We start from the raw sequence: 17,286 nt of genomic DNA on the forward strand, positions 1-17,286 counted from the left end.
AGATGGAAGTGTGTTCCAGCAATAAATCATCTGCTGGCTAAAGACAAATTTCCATACATCTATTCTACAACTGTCTTTCCTCAATTTGAATTCATATTCCCTCAGGTTATAATCTGAGCAAGAGGAAGAATCTCATTAGCACTGAACCAGCTCTAACCATTCGAGGCCTTATACACCTCAATCAGATCACCTCGCAATTGCCTGGTCTACAGATGCTGCAATTTGCAGAACTTAAGCCTTTCTTGGTAAGAGGATCCCTTCATTCCCCTCACTAGAACTGCATCCATTCCATATCCTTTGTATATGGAGTGCATGACTGACAACACATGTGCAAAGGCATAAAGGCTACCTGAAGGATACTGTTCACTAATATAAAATGCTTCTGCCTCCATGCTTGGTGCGTGAATGGGACTTCGGTGTCTTGTATTATGCATCCCTCAGTTCATATCAGTATCTTGAAATTGAAACCATCAGTTGATTGCCTCGGAATTGATAAAATTGTGTTAGTTGCCCCAAAAGTTGTAGAACATAAAACGTGTCCCTGGTATAGTTGTTTTGCTGCTTTTATATTTCCCTTCGCTGCATTGTATGCCATGATATCAGAACAGATGCTAGAAACATAGGGCCATTCTGATATACTCTATGCGGAATTTGAATATGGTAAGTAGAATGTGTATAGAAAAGATAAGCATGATACAAGGGGTGGAGGAACAGTTATTATGCTTCTGATCAGAAGGCATATGGAGTCAAGAGGAGTATAAGAGTATAGCTGTTGGATGGAATTTTTGAATTAACCTTAAATCAGTCTAGTTTGATGATTTTCACCTTATAAAGAAAAGTGATACAAGCCAAGAATGGCATTTTTTTTTTTTATGTAATAATAATGCTAGACAGAAATTATCTTGAAAATATCCAAGTGAAACTGCTATACGTGCCTATAGAATACTGTGTCACTTTTCTTCTAAGCATGAAGCCAGATAGTGATACTTCATATTTTAGACGTCACTTTCTTGAGATGTGACATACAGAATGGAATATTTAAACAGAGTGTGAGTGTACTACGACCGAAAAAATGCTTTTGAGTATTATGATCAGATGTCATAGGAAGCTGGAGTGAGCAAGAAAATCAGAATGATTTGTTATAGGGGACTCAAGCTATTCAAACATATATTTAGACTTGGGGATTGGTTCCCACCCCCAGTACTAGTCAATTCTTGTGCCATTAAAATGGCTGCTTTCTCTATCATGTTTTGGGTATAGGGTCACTTGAGGTCAGTGTCCTTGATTTATTCATTACCGAAGATTCATCTTTATTAAAAACCTTCATGTCTAGGAGCCACTGTTGAAGATGCCCCACAGTGGAGTTGTGATGTTTGATTTCAATTTTTATATACTTTTAAATTTTAATTCAGTTTTACATTGTGTTCTGTATATGTATTAAATTTATTTTGCTTCGTATTATGTGGTGATATGTTTATTGCTTATGATCGCTAAGGTGTGTGTGTGTGTGTGTGTGTGTGTGTGTGTGTGTGTGTGTGTAACAATCAAAAACACTCCTTTATGTTGATATGACCAGCAAGTCTGTGAATATTGTTAATGCAATGAAATATTTTAGAATATTTTTCCACGGATTACATGCTCACTTACTCCCACAGAAATTAAAAATATTCAACCTTATGGCATTGTCGTTGTATTCTGTATAATTTACAAGAAAGCATATTTTTGAAATATTAATACAATTCATTTAAATTTTGAAATATCATGTTCAGAAAATATATGATTGTTTTCTGTAGTAGATTATTTTATAAAAAGCTTAACTGTATATGTAATTCTTAGATTCCTTGATAAAACAATGTAATCTAGATCTGTAATATAGATCACTTAGAAATTTGCATTTATTTTTAGGAGAATTACTTGACAGATACTTACAGCAAATTTATGCAGGAGTGGGTGAAGAAAGTAGAGAAAAAAGAAAATAATGCAAACCGCAAGTAAGTACTAAAGTGATATGTAGACATAATACTGGTAAAAAAATTTGGATGTAAATGTATTTTTTTTTATGATGTATCAAATCTTCAATTTCTGTGATCCTAAGTGTGATATATCTTTGAATTATAGATGAATATTAATTGATGTAAGTATGGAACCCAAATTATGCCATTAATCTTCAAAAAATGCACTTCTGTAATATAGAAAATTTTTTTTTTTTTTTTTTTTTTTTTTATAGATTTACAGAATGTTATTATGATGCTTAATGACTTGCTTTTCATGTTAAATTACCCATGTTTATTAACCTATGTTAAGTTATGAAACTAATAATAGTTTTTCATAATTAAAATGGAAAATGCAGTAGCAGCTAAGTATTTCTACGGTGGTAGTAGTACTAAAGACGTGACGAAGAAAGCAAGCTTATGTAGCATGAGCCAAAAAAAAAAAAAAAAAACAGACAAACACTTCACACATCCATTCCCTCTAAACGTTTGTCCAGTTCCTCCTTGAATTTATTTAAGCTATCAACTTCCACAACGACAGATGGCAGTTTGTTCCAGCATTCAACTACCCACTGGCTAAAGGCAAATTTCCACACATCTCTATTCTATAACTGTCTTTCCTCATTTTAATTTATGCCCCCTCAGGTTTGTAATCTGAGCAACAGGAAAAATCCCATCAGAATTGAGCCTGCTCTACCCATTTAATGCCTTATATACCTCCAATCAGATCACATCGCAGGTGCCTTTCTTGGTAAGACCACCCCATTGTTCCCCCTCACCAATCTTGTTGACCTTCTCTGTACTCGCTCAAGCAACTCTACATCCTTCCTAAAATGAGGCCTCCTCCAGCCCTGTACACTGTACACAGTACACAAAGTGTGGCCTGACCATTGCCCTATACAAAGGGATGATCACTTCCTTTTCCCTACTAGCAAAATTCCTGTATATCATTGACAATACCCCATGACCTGCTCTGGCAGCCTGTTTGCACTGCTCAGAAAATTTGATATCTGACTGCACAATTACTCCCAGGTCTTTTTCATTTTCTACCACCTTAAGTCTAGTACCACACCATTGGTATGTTTCTTTGGAGCTACTTCTACTCATAAGCAGTACTTTGCATTTGTCAATTTTAAACTTCAGTTACCACTTCTCATCCTATCGGCCCAACGTTTGTAGATCCTGTTGCAATAGCACACTGCCATTACTGTCATTAATAACCCTGCCAGCCTTTGCATCATCTGCAAACTTTAACATTAAGTCTGATATACCTTCATCAATATCATTGATAAATATAGAAAACAACAGTGGGCCCAATGCCAAACCTTGGGGGCCCCCACTAATAACATTAGTCCACGAAGAGCTGTATCCATTGATTACCACTCTTTCTTCCCCCACTCAACCATCCTTTTATCCATTGTAGCAACTTGCCCTTAATGCCATACTGCTCCAATTTGTACAGTACTCTTCCATGTGCAATAGTATCAAAACCTTTCCTGAAATCCAAGTATATGATATCAGAATTATTTTTTGCATCCAGTTCCTTTGTATCCACATCATAGTATCCAGTCAGATTTGTCAGACAAGACTTTCCCTTAACAAACCCATTCTGTGTCTGAATTATTACTGCAGTCTTGGCTAGATGATCCTGAAATGCATCTTTAATCAGTGACTCCATTATTTTCCTCAGAACAGAAGTTAAACTAACTGGTCTGTAATTACTTTTGTCACCCTTAGATCCCTTTTGTGAACTGAGGATACATTTGCACTCTACAGGCAGTGGGGACCTCCCCTGACTCTACAGATGCTCTCATAATTATGGCTAAGGGTTTGCTTGCTTCCTTTAATATAACTGGGTAGATTCCATCCATCCCAGGTGCCCTTTTTATGTTTAACTTCAACAATTTGTTCTCCACTTTGCTCTCATTTATTACAAAATCATTAAGCACCCTGTTACAGTTTGATAAACTTCTGACATTTTCAGATATCAAGTGGACCAATCTGATTCATTCCGTTTCTTCTAGAGTTTATATAAATAAAGAAGTCCTTGCTGTTTTTCTTAGCTTCCTTTGCCAAAGATTTCTCATAATCTGCCTTCACTTGCCTGACTTTCTTTGTGACTTAATTACAGAATAGCTTATATCTATCATAGGCTTTTGTGTCACCTGATAATTTATATGCATCCCATGCATTTTTCTTCACTGCTATAAGTTTCATTAGTTCATGTGACGTCCATTTAGGCCTAAACCCCAACATTATTTCTTAATTGGGTGAAAAACCTAGTAGTTTCCGCAAATACTTCCTTGAGTGCTTCCCATTTAGAATTTACTGCTGGTAACATCATCAGTTGATCCCACTGTATACAATTTAAAAACTGTCTGAGACCACTGTAGCCACCTTTACAAAAACTCTTCCCTTTTACTCTAGATGGTAGTTACATCTTTAAGTAAATCCCACATTAGTACACTGTGATCACTACCACCTAGTGGTTCCTTTATCTGCAAAGTCTTAATGCACAAATAATCACTGCTGATAACCAGATCAACAGTATTACTCACTCTGGTTGCCTCTCTAATCTGTTGCTTTAGAAAACAATCATTCAATAAATCCACAAAAGTCTTGCTAGTGTGGATTTTTTGAATCCACACCATGCGAGTGACTAACCCACAATTTCTAGTCAATATGTGGGAAGTTAAAAAAAAATCTCCCATTATTAAACAATCTAATTTACTGGCCCACCGTATTTCTCTATACAGTTCATTGTATTCATCAGAGTCATTAGGCTTATAACACACTCCTACTCTCATTTTTTCTTTCTTGTATCATTTTTTATTTCTTTCATTATATCACACCAAACTGACTCAGTGGTGCATTGTCCATTTATGTCAACTGGATCCACTTCCTTAGATTTTTTTGTTTCTTAATTAACAGCATAACGCCTCCTCCTTTCCTTCCTGTCTATCCTTTCTGTACACATTGTATTCTCCAAATTCCAATTCTATACTGCTTATATCAGTGTGAGAAAACTTGTCTCTGATATCCCAACAATATCTGCCTTTTATGTCTTGACATCACTTCAAATTCATCAAATTTATTAACTATACTCCTAGCTAGCATTGGTGTACATATTCAAGTATACCTGCACTTGTTCTTACTCTTAGTTACCCTAACGCAGCCTATGTATTTATTTATTATGTGATAATTCACACCAGTCCCTGAAAACCTCAGCACCCCACCCTCCAATCTAATAGAAGCAGTGCAAGAATCATTTTCACTTCTGCCTGTGGTTACTGTTAATCTTTTAGTCTGTGAATTCCCCAAGCTAGCAGTTTTCCAACCCACCTGCCTTGATAGCATCAGCAAATACTCTTGCACCCCCCTTCTATATAAGTGTATCCCATCCCCGTAGAAGCAGTCTCTCCTGTTAACAAGCACAGACCATGGTGAGAAAAATTCTATCCCATGAGCCTTGCGCAGTCTCTCCAGGGCTGAATTGATTCACAAGGCTCTCGTCATGTACTCCCTCCTATCATGTCTGGACAGAATTGTAGGCACTTTCAAATTAACCCTAACTCATGACTTTTTCAACATTGATCCAGATTTGTTAAGTAAGTTTGCAGATCTACTCTTAATGTTATTAATGCTAACATAGACAATAGTATCACCCTTTGTCCCCTTAAAAGATGATATCTGCTCTTCAACATCATCAACTTTTGCCCCTATTAGACATACCCTGATTCCACCTATCCTTTTTACACAATATATTACTTGTCTCCCTGACAGTGGAGTCACTGACAATAACTATCTCCTGAGGGACCAGCGCATTCTGCCTTGAAGATTACTGCTGTGTAGCCTGATGCACAAGAGGGAGCTTGGGAGCTCTGGCGTTGAGTTGGGTAGCTGAGTGCTTTATGAGTCCCTCACTTTAATACCTTCAAGGGCATCTACCCGACTCTTCAAACTCTCCCAGACGCCCATTAAAACACTGAGTTGGCACCTAATTTCTTGACACTCTCTGCACCTAGCACACACAAAGACATCCTTCTTAGCTAGATCATTCCTGTTACATAAAGATCTGCAAACATTTCACAAGCTGCACATTTTTTGAGGTTGTGATGCATTGGAGAGCTGCCCCCTTGGTTCTCCACCCGAACCACAGTACTCCTGCTACTTTGTGTTAATTGCTTTGCTGCTCTAGTCTGGAGCTTGATATCTGATTGAATACAATTAAAATTAATAAGATTAATCAATTACCAATACTACACTATCTAATAGATTTCTAAATGCAGTGATACACTCAATACTATAACAATTGCAAGAAGATTCAACCGAAAGAACGGTTTTACATATATTAAGTAGTAAACTACAAAATCTCTATCTAAAATAAAAATAACAAGTGTAACTAGTTCTATAAAGCTACTTATAAAGTATGATATAATATGAAAATAAAGTAAATAAAATGGCAAAAAAAACAACTTATATTTCTTGGAGCTCGAATTTCACTGCATCCACTTGCAGTTACACTCAGCACCCTCTAATCTCTTCCTTTAATAGACCATATGTTATGTGCCCTATATTAGTCTTGATTAATGGTATCAGATGAGAATGTTTTGCTCATTGTTTTTTGTATAGAGCCTGAAGTACCTTTTTGTACTAAGCCTTAAGGTAGTATCATCCAAACAGAAAATTGGGTCAAAAATCATGGTAGCATAACTGTCAGCATTAGTAAATTGGAGATCAAGAATTTGAACATCTGATACAATACATAGGTAGTTGCAACAAGTTTTTAATTCAAAAATCAGCTAAGGTAAAGAAAGCCTGCACAAGAAGCATGCAAAAGTTCGATGAAATTTATCGGTAAAAGTACTTTACCGGTAAATTTGTACAGCATTTGTACTGTTGCTCGCTTGGTAAACAGATAGTGGATGTTATCAGTTTGGAATAGAAGTTGAATCCCACGGGAGCTTAAAACCCTCCCGAAGTGTGTGGGGGGGGGGTAACCTGGCCTTTCTACTTTAGAATCACTAATTGTATTAACTAATTGAATCACGAACAGAGTCATATTGGAAGTTCTGGCATCGTAAAAAATGTTCGTAACATAGTTTCACCGGTAAACTTTTTCGAAGTCTGCTGTGCTTTTTGTGTGGGCTTTCTTTGCCTTTTTTTTTTCTTAATAAACAATTTATCCACCAGTGATTCTAAAGAAAAAAGGTCAGGTTATCCCCTCCACTTTGGGAGGGTTTCAATCTCCCACGGGATTCAGTTTCTACTCCTGACTGATAACACCCACCGTTTGTTTACCGAGCGAGCAATAATATAAATGCCGTTACGGCAATGTACTTTTACCGGTAAATTTCATCGAACTTTTGCGTTGCTTCTTGTGCGGGCTTTCTTTACCTTCACCCAAAAATCATATACATCGGCTGCCATATTTGGCCAGTATGATATCCTCAACTTTTCTCATTACAGTTTCCACCAAGTTCCACTGGATGGTGACTGGAATTTGCTTTATTCCTTCTACAAAACATCTGCCTTAGCTAGTTTGGAAGGTCATTTTGTCTGCAGCCTAATCCAGCATTCACATTTGCCCTGTAGCTGTAGTACAGATGTGAATTTTCCTGCAGTGGGGTTGCAAGCCAAGCTCTGAGGCTGCCATTCATTGGTTTGTGAACAAAAACATGTTGATGTCATTATTCACAAATAATTTCTTTATGTGAAGTATTTTTGTGCTAATACTGACGGGGCCTATTTGCATAGTATTGCCAAAGTGTAGGTAGCACACAAAGGAACAGAATGTTCAAGTAGGTTGTGGACTTGGGTGTTTTCAAGCTTTTCAGTTACTGCCATGAATGGACCAAGCCTGAACTACATGAAACAGCCTAATACCATCAGAACACCACCACCAAACATCATGTTTGAGATGATATACTCTGGCAGGAGGCACTCTTTCTGAGCAACTTCCACATCTACATTATTTGTAGAGGGATGTCAAAATACTTTTGATCATATAGTACATAACACAAGAATTAAAGATGAAATGGTATGTGAAATGTCATTGTCTCTATTCATTCACTAGTCCAAGATTCTTTTACCAGCTGTCTGACATTTCTCATGTTTCCTGAAATGAACTTAAAAGAATCTTTAAGTTCATTTCTGGAAACGTGGAATTTCCATGGGTGATCCACTGGTTATTTTTTCAACTAGCATTTAAGTTGTGTGTTTAATGTTTAGCATATTAAAAACTGCACTGTAAAAATGTATTCCATTTAAGTGGTATTTATTTGTTATAACTTTTGCACACAGGGCAAAAGATGCAAAAACTAGGGAATTCTTTGAAAAACAGTTCCCAGAATTAAAGAAACAACGAGAAGATAAGGAAAGGATTACTCGGGTGAGCCAGCGTATCCGTAGTGATGCTGAGTGGGAAGAAATCATTGATGGGTTGCAGGAACAAGAGGTATATAATTGTGTTCTTTTTTTTATACAGGGTGTCCGAAAAGTCACTGTGTATTTTGGTGAAACAGTGTGATTTTCAAATAAATTTCATTACGACAAGTATATTTATTCTTTTTTACATAAAACATAAGTATTTGTAATTAGATGTGTTATTATAATTTTTATTAATTTTTTAATGTTTTCTTTTCAGACCCATAATTCATGATGAATGTTCAAGAGTGAATTTTTGTTGTAACATCACCAAAGGAATGAAGTTTTGTGAAATTAGGGAAAGATTTTCAAGAAGATTTTAAAGTGTGGTTCATTAAGTTGTTATTTTGGATTTGATCTACAAGTTCTGCACACATTGCTTGCTTGACATGGAAAATCTTCATGCAGCAGTTGGATGTGGTAGGGCTTTATCATCAGTGTCGAACGCAAAATTCTGTGAACTGTTGTCTTGGGTATATTCAGTCTTCGACATCCCTCCCTAACTGATAATTTTGGGTTTTCTTTGAACATTTCTTGAATTGATTCAATGCTTTCACATGCTGTCCTTGGGCATCAATGTCTCTCCTGTCACATGCAGCCCCGGTTCTTTTAAACTTATTCACCAGTGCACGAATCGCATTGTGTGCAGGACTGGGACTATGAAATCTCCTTGAAAATCTTTCCCTAATTTCAAAACTTCATTTCTTTGATGTGGGATGTTGCAATAAAAATTTGCTCTTGAACATTCATCATGAATGGGTATGAAAATAAAATATGAAAAATTAATAAAAATTATAATAACATCTCTAACACATTACAAATACTTATCTTTTATGTAAAAAAGAATAAATATACTTGTCATAATGATATTTATTTGAAAATCACACTGTTTCACCAAAATACGCAATGACTTTTGGGACACCCTGTATATGAATATTTTCTATAGAGTCTGTTGAAAGCGAAATTTCTATGATGTAGCATTTTGCAGTTAATAAGCTAGCTTAATCATTATTTCATTTGCTAAAATTACATATTATTAGTTTTAATAACCAGGGTATTTAACCCCCCCCCCTTCCCCAGATTATTTGCTGTGGAATTATTGAACCAGTTTTAATCTTTACACTTTTTTTTTTTTTTTTTTTTCTCTCCAAGTTTACAATAATCTCTTTATTAAACTGCAGAATTTTAATTTAGTATTATAATGGCTAAATGATGCAAGAAAGCAAACTTTTGCTGTATTGGCAAAAAATAAATAAATAATAATAATAAAAAATTGTTTCCTTGTCATAAAAAAGTTATCTAGTTCTGCTTTACACTTTACTAAACTCTTTATTTCAATTACCTTGACAAGTAACTTATTCACTGATCTATAACATACCACCTGAAAATGAACTTCATTAAATCCAGCCTTCCATTACTCTCCAAGATTTGATATATGTGACTCCTATCCTATCCTCGAGAATATTACCTCCTTAATTCATTTTACTAATTGCCTTTGGGACTTTATACGCCTTGGCCAAGCGTTTTAGTGTGAACTATCAAAGCTGTTCTTTGAATGAACATTAGCTTGAAAGAAAGCTGATTAGCTTTCTTTCAAGCTTCTTTAGGAGTACAGTCTCTTTTCATGTATGGCCTTCAACTTCTCACCATTTTCATTATACAGAGGGACAATGACATCCTTCTCCCCCACTTATGAAGGTCCTATAAATCATAGATAGGGTACCATTTGCATTTCTTATCTGTTTGTTGTGTGGTAACTTTCATATTTACCTTTTTGTCCTGCACCACTTTACTCTCCCCCCCCCCCCCATTTATAAGTGACTCCCAAAATTCTGCTCCCCAGGTACAAAGTCTCACATTTAGTAGTATTGGCAAATGTTGTGGGGGATGCAAGCTTATACAGCATCAGCAACACACACGCACACACACCCCACTACCACCTGTTCCTCCTCCCTTTAAGAATTATCTTAATTCTGCCTTAAATTTATTCAAACTCCTTTCTGCAACACCACATTATAGTTTGTTACAACAATCAACTACCCTCTGGATGAAACCAGATTTTTACACATCTATCCTGCAACCATCCTTCCTCAGTTTAAATTTGTGTACCCCTTATGTGGTGTCTAAGTAAGAGTAAGGATGTTATAAATATTTAGCTTATTTAATCCATTCAAAGCCTTAAACACCTAAATCGGATCTCTTCCGATTTAGATGTTTAAGTTTCTAGATGCTACAATTTGCAGAACTGAAGTCTTTTATTATAAGAATGTCCTTTTTCTGTCTTTGACTAATCATGTTGCTCTTCTTTGCTCATTCCAACATTTCCACATTCTTCTTAAAATGAGGATTCCAGACCTGTATGCTGTACTTAAAATGTGATCTAACTATTGCTTTATACAATGGGATAATCACCTCCTTTGCCCATGCTAACAAAATTCCTTTATATCATTGACAGAACCCCTTTAAGCTGTTCTAGCAGCCTGTCTATGCTGATCGAAGTACTTCATGTTGAATTAAAATTACCCATGTCTCGCTTTTGTTCTCCATTGCTTTAAGGATAAAATATGCAGTATGTTGAGTTTACCAATGTTAAGCCTCTGTTATCATTTCTCAATCCATCTGGTTAATATTTCTACGTGCAGCGACATGCCTTCATTCCTGCCATTAACCACCCTCCAACCTTGGTTTTATCTGCATATTTCAACGGTATGCTTTGTTTTCATCAGTATTGTTAATAAATAATGAAAACTGTAAAGAGCCATACACTGAACCCTGAGGGATGCCACTAATGACATTAGTCCAAAAAGAATAGCTTCCATTTATAACCACCCTCTGTCTTCTGCCATTAAACCAATCCTTTATCCATAGCAGTGAATTGACCATAATTTCACTACTCCAATTTATAAACAGTCTTTCTTGTGTGAACATTGTTAAAATTATTTTTTGCATCCAGTTCCTTTGTTACTTTTTTGAAAGGGTTCCATTTTCCCTTTGTGAATAGGAGAGATATTAGCACCTCTCCAATCTATAGGTACTTCTCTCGAATCTAAGGTGGTTTTTTTAATAATTATGGCCAAAAATTTGCTAAGTTTAATATAATTGGATAGATTCCATCAGCCCTAGATGCATTATTTACTTTTAGCTTAAACAGTTTCTCTTTCACTTGCATCTCAGTTATCACAAAATCATGTTGCCACCAGTTATAACTTGGTTATACTTTTAGTATTCCCATCTCTAAATACTTCTCGGAAGGAAATATAATTAAATTGATTTTTAAGGGTAAAGGAAAGGAGACAAATCTTTGAATGCGGTATTAGGCTTTGACGTTATCATCTATTAAATTCAAACTTTTGACCTGTCATAAAGAATGTTTATTGGCAAATTCACCTTTCTGGATGAATTTGCAATTTAAGGTTTGTTATATTATTTTGGTTTTACATTTGTCTGAAACAAGAAGAAGAAATGAATCAAAAAGTTTATCAAGTGGAAATCTGTTGTACACCAATGAAAACAGTGAAGGTAGAGTTGGCTTTCTGGTCCATAAAGATAAAAAAACATTTTGGAATTCAAAAGTACATCACCAAGGGTGTCAAGACTGCTACTCCGGATTTCTAAGAGGTGCAAACTAAAGGTTATAATGACATATGCACCAACACTGAGCTGTGATGATGAAGAGGTTGAAGAAATGTACACCAAAAGCGAGAGATTTCTAGATGAACAGAAAACTCACTACACCATCATTATGGGGGACTTCAGTGGTAAAGAAAGAGACAAAACAGCACAGAAATGGAAACTATAAGAAATTTTGTAATTAGCGAAAGAAATGAGAGGTGAAAGACTTGTGGAATTTGCAGAATCTCAAAGAATGTCAGTAATAAACACCTTTTTTCCAAGGAAAGGGTAAACATAAAATGGATGTGAAAGAGCCCAAATGGATTAACAACTAATGAAATTGGCTTCATCCTCACTAACAGAAAATGAATGATGTTACTGTCCTGAACAAGGTAAATGTTGGAAGTGATCACAGAATGGTAAGATGTACACATGATATAGATGCAAGAAAAGAATGGAAAACACTGACTCAAGTAAATAATACGAAGGCTTTTGAGATAACAGAAGGGGAGAAAAGGCAGTATGTACTGGATCTTAAGAACCAGTTTGAGCTTCTGCAGACCTTTCAGGACCAAGATATTGATGAGGAATACAACAATTTTCTGAAAGTGATAAAGCCCAAGAAACCTATAGATAAAAAGAAATCTAAAGAAGAAAAAATTAGTCGAGAAACACTTCTCATGATGAACCAAACACCACAAATGAAGAGTAAGATGAATGAATGCCTACAAGGACAAATTTGAGTATACTCAGTTATGCAAAGGCATTAGGAAGAGACTCAGAGAAGACATAAGAAGATTTAACATACGAAAAGTAAACAAGCATTAAGGGAAAACAAAGGACTCAAATCAGCAATCATGAGCAGTAATACAGAAAGACAGTTGATACCAAATCTGAAGAACAGTGATGGTATACTTATAAATAGCAGAGAAGGCATAATTCAAATAGCAGAAGACTACTATAAAATATTATTTAAGTAGCAAGAGAATGATGCCAGCAGTGGGGAAGATGGATCACAAATTAACAACACGTACGACACACCCGATATCCTTCCTGATGAGGTAGAACATTCATTGAAGAAGATGAAGGATCAAAAAGCCCCAAGTGAAGATGAAATTATTGTAGAGTTGTTAAAATTGGGAGGAAGAGACATGACACAGAAACTGGCAAGACTCTTCACAAAATGCATGACACCTAAAGAGTGGAATAATGCAATCATAGTTTTGCTGCATAAAAAAGGAGATAAATTGGAAATTATAGATCAGTTAGCTTGTTATCCCACATCTACAAGTTGTTCACAAGGGTCATTACTAACAGATTAGAAAGAATACTTGATGAGAATCAGCCAAAAGAGCAAGCTGCCTATAGGACAGGATTCTCAACTGTGGATCACCTTCGTGTAATATCGCAGCAAATGGGGAAAGCAAATGAATATAAACCACCATTATTGCATGCATTTGTGGATTATGAAAGGGCTTTCAGGACTTCAGGACTCCACATAGCATAAGGCAATGTTTTGGGCACTGGAAAGAAAAGACAAGGCACGAGGCATAGACATCTCATACATTATGATTTTGAAGAAAATATATGAGAACGCTACCTCCTTTATTAGACTAGACAAAGACAGTAGAAAATTTAAAATTTAGAAATGAGTTTGACAAGAAGACACAATATCTCCGATCTTGTTTACTGCTGCCCTCGAAGAAGCTTACAGAAGATAGAAAGGGTGCAAGAATGTTTGCTGATGCTATCGAGGCAGTGTTAGGTGGGTCGGAAAACTGCTAGATTGGGGGATACAAGGACTAATAGATTAACAGTAGCCACTCGCAGAGGAGAAAGTGATTCTTGCATTCCTTCTATTGGAATGAGCAGCAGCCTGGAAAATAAGAAGCAGGATATTTCAGAGACTGCTGGGAATCATGGGGGTACAAGTGAACATATGGGTTGTGTTAGGGTGGCTAAGAGGAAGAGCAGGTGCATGTATACTTGCATGTACACCAATGCTAGGAATTTAGTAAATAAATTTGATGAATTTGAGGTATTGCTCAAAACATCAAAGGCAGATATTGTTGGGATTTCAGAGACATGGTGTCACATAGATATAAGGAATGCAGAACTGGAATTTGGGGAGTACAATGTCTACAGAAAGGATAGGAAGGGAGGAGGGGTTATGCTATTAGTTAAGAAACACATAAAATCCAAGGACGTGAAGCCAGTCGACATCGCTGGACAGTGCAGTGTTGAGTCAGTTTGGTGTGACATAAGCATTGGGATTTCAAAATTGAGAGTAGGAGTGTGCTATAGGCCTAATGACTCTGATGAGTATAATAAGAAACTGTACAGAGAAATAGAGTGGGCCAGTAAATCAGAGAGTCTTATAATGGGGGATTTTAATTTCCCAGATATTGACTGGAATTTGGGGGCTGGTCACTCACACACTAGCAAGGCTTTTGTGGATTTATTGGATGATTGTTTTCTACATCAGCATGTTCGGGAGGCAACTAGAGGGAGTAATACTCTTGATTTGATTATCAGTAATGATTCTTCATGCATTAAGAATCTGCAGATAAATGAACCACTAGGTGGCAGTGATCACAGTGTTCTGAAGTGGGAGTTACTCAAAGAGGTAACTACCATTAGGGGTAAAGGGAAGGGGTATTGCTTTCGTAAAGGCGACTACGATGGACTGAGACAGTATTTAAATTCTACACAGTGGGATCAACTGATGATGTTACCAACAGCAAATTCAAAATGGGAAGCATTCAAAGAACTTATCTTGGAAGCTACTAGGTTTTACATACCAACTAAGAAATATTGTTCAAGGTTTAGGCCTAAATGGATGTCAGATGAACTAATGAGGCATATGGCAGAGAAGAAAAATGCATGGGATACATACAAATTAACACGTGACACAGAAGCCTATGATAGATACAGTTTGATCTGTAACCAAGTTACAAAGGAGGTTAGGCAGGCGAAGGCAGATTAAGAGAGATCCTTGGCAAGGGATGCGAAGAAAAACAGCAAAGAGTTCTTTACTTATGTAAACTCTAGAAGGAAGGGGATGAATCAGATTGGTCCACTTGATATCGATGGGTCAACTGTTGATGACCCTGCTCAGGTAGCTAACAAACTAAATGAATATTTTGCATCGACATTCACACATGAGGAGTTATTCAGCGAGAGGAATGCCAGTGGTGTACTCAACCTTAGCAGTAAGCTAAAGAATCTTGTAATAACTGAGAGTAAAGTGGAGGAGAAATTGTTGAAGATAAGCACAAGAAAGGCACCTGGGGTGGATGGGATCTATCCATTTATATTAAAGGAGGCAGCCAAGGAAGTAAGCAAACCCTTAGCCATAATTATGAGAGCTTCCTTGGACTCAGGGGAGGTACCCATGGACTGGAGATGTGCAAATGTGACCCCAATTCACAAGACTTCAGTTATAGCTCGGACACAGCATGGTTTTGTTAAGGGGAAGTCTTTCCTGACCAATTTGATTGGATACTATGATGCAGTTACAAAAGAACTGGATGCAGGGAATAACTTTGATATTATATACTTGGATCTTAGAAAGGATTTTGATCTGTTGCACATGGAAGACTGCTGCACAAATTGGAGCAGTGTGGCATTGGAGGCAAATTGCTGCTATGGATAAAGGGGTGGTTGAGGGGAAGAAGACAGAGTGGTAATTAATGGACACTGCTCATCATGGACTAATGTTATTAGTGGAGTCCCTCAGGGTTCAGTATTGGGTCCTTTATTGTTTTCTGTATTTATAAATGATATTGATGATGGTATATCAAGCTTAATGTCCAAGTTTGCAGACGATACGAAGGTTGGCAGGGTTGTCAAGGACACTACTGACACTATGCTGCTGCAACAGGATCTGGAAAGGTTGAGCAGATATGCTGAGAGGTGGCAAATGAAGTTTAACATTGACAAATGTAAAGTACTACACATGGGAAACATTAACCCCAGAGCAACGTATCAACTCTGTGGTACTACACTGACAGTGGTAGAGAATGAAAGGGACCTGGGGGTGGTTGTTCAGGCAGATATGAAGTTCTCTGAGCAGTGCAGACAGGCTGCAAGAGTAGCTCATGGTGTATTGTCAATGATATATAGGAATTTTTCTAGCAGGGATAAGGAGGTGATTATTCCCTTGTATAAGGCAATGGTCAGGCCACACCTAGAGTACTGTATACAGGTCTGGAGGCCTCATTTCAAGAAGGATGTAGAGATGCTGGAATGAGTACAGAGAAGGGCAAGAAGATTAGTGAATGGAACAATGGGGTGCTCTTACGAAGAAAGGCTTAAGTTTTGCGAATTACAGTGTCTGGAGACTAGGCACCAGCGAGGTGATCTGATAGAGGTGTACAAAGCCCTGAATGGTTTGAGCATGCTCAATGCTGATGGGATTCTTCCTCTTGCTCAGAATAATCACCTGAGAGGGCATAAATTCAAATTGAGGAAAGACAGATGTAGGATAGATGTGTGGAAATTTGCCTTTTACCAGTGGGTGGTTGGTAGGTGGAACAGACTTCCATCCCTTGTCGTGGAAGTTGATAGCCTAAAAAAGTTTAAGGCTCAGCTGGACAGGTATTTCGAACGAACAGAGGGGTGAAGTGGAAGTGGTTATTTTTTATTTATTTATTTTACTTTATTTATTTTTTTTTTTTTGGCTGATGCTGCATAAGCTTGCTTTCTTGCATCAAATGCCTCTGCTAATGCTAAGATTGGACTAATCACAGAAAGGAGTCAATGTGAATGGAGGGTACCTAAACCATTTACGATTTACAGCTGACATTGTGATTATAAGCCACGATCTCGAAGAATTAGAGGAAAATCTTAATCAGTTATGCAGAATTAGTATGGATTTTGGATTGAAGATGAATGTGGCTAAAACAAAAGTAACGATGAACAAGTATGCCCCTGAAAGGGATATAATCACCACAGAAATTGAAAAGGTGGATTCGTATATTTATCTTGGACAAGTCATTAGCTGTAATAATGATAAATTGCTGGAAGTCAAGAGAAAAATTAATCTCGGATGGATAGCATTCAGGAAATATAGTCACATACCGAGGAGCAATATCCCAATTTATCTGAAACATAAAATAATGAACCAGTGTATACTCCCCACCATGACTTATGGAAGTGAAACTTGGGCACTCACCAAAAGAATGGAAGAGAAGCTGAAAACTACACAGCAAAGAATGGAACAAATTATATTAGATTTCAGACTGTTGGATAAGAA

At 36.8% G+C, this 17,286-nt stretch overlaps 1 protein-coding gene across 5 annotated transcripts in view; it reads left to right on the forward strand.

Moving 5' to 3' along the window:
• The window catches only part of LOC150090205 (uncharacterized), a 480,645-nt gene that overhangs the window by 371,844 nt on the left and 91,515 nt on the right, over window positions 1–17,286 (forward strand). For all 5 annotated transcript variants that reach the window (XM_090389774.1, XM_090389777.1, XM_090389775.1 and 2 more), the window contains 2 exons: window positions 1,906–1,991; window positions 8,295–8,448. In XM_090389774.1, the coding sequence (XP_090245900.1) occupies window positions 1,906–1,991; window positions 8,295–8,448 (240 nt within the window). The remainder of the gene's footprint in view (window positions 1–1,905; window positions 1,992–8,294; window positions 8,449–17,286) is intronic.

This window comes from Mastigoproctus giganteus, chromosome 2, assembly GCF_048544385.1.
Source record: "Mastigoproctus giganteus isolate SK-2022 chromosome 2, ASM4854438v1, whole genome shotgun sequence".
In the NCBI taxonomy this organism is placed as follows: Eukaryota; Metazoa; Arthropoda; class Arachnida; order Uropygi; family Thelyphonidae; genus Mastigoproctus; species Mastigoproctus giganteus.